The 2240-nt window shown below is 32.1% G+C and overlaps 1 protein-coding gene across 1 annotated transcript; it reads right to left on the bottom strand.

Moving 5' to 3' along the window:
• Positions 1–815: 815 nt before the first annotated feature.
• Positions 816–1901, bottom strand: COX7B (Cytochrome c oxidase subunit 7B). Its single transcript, XM_018507308.1, has 2 exons — positions 1729–1901; positions 816–1018 (listed from the first exon to the last, which is right to left on the bottom strand). Exons 1-2 carry the CDS (start codon positions 1775–1777, stop codon positions 816–818), a joined length of 252 nt encoding a protein of 83 aa, XP_018362810.1. The 5' UTR covers positions 1778–1901.
• Positions 1902–2240: the final 339 nt, after the last annotated feature.

Consider the following 2240-nt stretch of genomic DNA (forward strand, 5'->3'; position numbering starts at 1 on the left):
TTCGACGTGTTTTCACTCAAAACGAAAGAATCTGGCAAAAAAACACGACGGTCGACCCTGTGAATAGAGTTATTAAAGTTGAAAACTTTAAAGATTAAAATATCTATCATCCCAATTCGATACAGCTCTATATACACGTTCTGTATTAATTACATAAATTCACTGCTTTAAAAACACAAATTCACTACTTTAAAAACACAAATTCTTTGCTTCATAAACGCAAATTTACTGCTAATGCAAAGAATTTGTGTGCTTAAAGCAGTAAATTTTTGTTTGTAAAGCAGTAAATTTGTGTTTGTAAAGTAATGAATTTGTATTTGTGAAGCAGTGAATTTATGTTATGGAGCAGAGAATTTGTGTTTTTAAAGCAGTGAATTTGTGTAATTAATGCAGAACGTATACATAGCGCTATATTGAGTCAAGATGACAGATATTTTAACCTCTAAAGTCTTCAACTTTAACGCTTAATAACTCGATTCACGAGGCCGACGTCCACGGTTTTTTGTCAGATTCTTTCGTTTTGAGTGAAAACACGTCGAATAAGTGTATTTTTATTAAGATTTGAGATAGGGGAGGGGGTGATTCTAAACAATTACCTTAAAAAATACGAAGAAACTTTTTCTCTAACCTAATATATCAAGAGATATGCATTATAAGAATAAGATTTTAGGTCTGTTTGCATTGCATGAAATCCCTAAATATCTTTGCACTTAAAATGAAATAGATATATATTTGACTTTGAAAAAAGAGAAAGCGAAGATGCCAAGGGCAAAAAATGCGAGCAACTCAAACAGACCTTTTATAATCTGATATAATTAATTTGAATGAAATAACATAAATTTGATACATACATAAGCTATGGTACTAATTAGTATACCAACACCAGCAATTAATTGAGCATTGTAAACTTTTTGTCTTGCGTCATAATGTTCTTTCCATGGTCCACATGGTCCAGGTATGTCATTTACTGTTGCCAATTTAACATCATCCAAGGCTTTTGAGCTGGAGGAACGACTGCCTTTACAATAAAAAATTTATGTTTAGATGAAATATCTTTCTTAATCTTTTAATTTATATGCAATTTATAAATTATTTCTGATTTATATATTTTTGCAAAATAATTCTAATTTCAATATTAGGCCTGTTCATGTTGCTTGATATCCTCCAAAATTTTTGAACTTAAAATAGAAATAGATATATTTAGGTGTTGAAAAGAGAGAAAGCCAAGATGCTGAGTGCAAAAAGTGCAAGCAACGCAAACAGATCTAATGACAATCTTAATTAAAATAAAACGTTCCTCATATTAATTTGAAACAGTCCCTGCTTTAGATAAAATGCTACTGTTAAATATTTGAGTGATATTACATAAAGTCAAAGTTATATCACGGAAAATCAGAAATCATAAAGTTTAATGTTAGGCAAAGAATACGTTTTATAATAAATTACGTAACTTTGTAATTTTACAAGAGCATTTTCTTATAATTCACAATTTATTATTTTTTTAAATTCACAAATCTAAAGTAATTGGTAGAAAACTTAATTAAAGAATTTATCATTACAGACGAGCGCAAAGGATTTTTATATTTATTATTATCGCCATGGATTTACATGGAATAACATTTAGCGGCATTCATACATATAATAGCAGACATTACGTAAGATATAGAACCGATTGTATCACGGATTAGGCTCTTTATTGGAATGGCTCTAAAATAAGGAAAATCTCACCACTTCTGATAAAATTACGAGTGAGCGGTCGCAACACGTGATTAAGCATTTCGACGTAATTAATTTGACCCCGATGCAGCCACAAGAAATCTACGAAATGTGACACAAAACAAATGAAATGTCGTTGACAATTAGACCAAGAAGAATGTTGAATTCACAAGAAAACAGTGTTACCACAATATAGGCTATAGGTCTAGTTTACACTAAAGGCCTAGGGTGCGTTCCGTTTCTCGCATGGTGCGCATAATGCGTCGATTATCCTTGTTGCTCACCAAATGTGAAGGCCCGTCTACAATACACGGAGTAAGAAGTAAGAGTAAGAAATTGACCAATCACAGTCGAATGTGAGAAGAATAATCGACTGTGATTGGTCAATTTCTTACTCTTACTTCTTACTACATGTATTGTAGACAGGCCTTTAAACAAAGACAATGGATGCATCATGCGCATCATGCGCGATACGGAACGCACCCCTAGATTACAGAGATGCGACATATGTTGAATTCACACTG

Source organism: Trachymyrmex cornetzi, unplaced genomic scaffold, assembly GCF_001594075.2.
Source record: "Trachymyrmex cornetzi isolate Tcor2-1 unplaced genomic scaffold, Tcor1.1 scaffold2324, whole genome shotgun sequence".
Lineage (NCBI taxonomy): Eukaryota > Metazoa > Arthropoda > Insecta > Hymenoptera > Formicidae > Trachymyrmex > Trachymyrmex cornetzi.

What these genes read in the sequence shown, in the direction of transcription:
- COX7B (XM_018507308.1), bottom strand. Translation starts at nt 1,777, where the DNA reads ATGCTTAATCACGTGTTGCGACCGCTCACTCGTAATTTTATCAGAAGT. An exon ending in TCGTAATTTTATCAGAAGTG is followed by an intron (nt 1,019 to 1,728) that starts GTGAGATTTTCC and finishes TTTATTGTAAAG; the next exon opens with GCAGTCGTTCCTCCAGCTCA.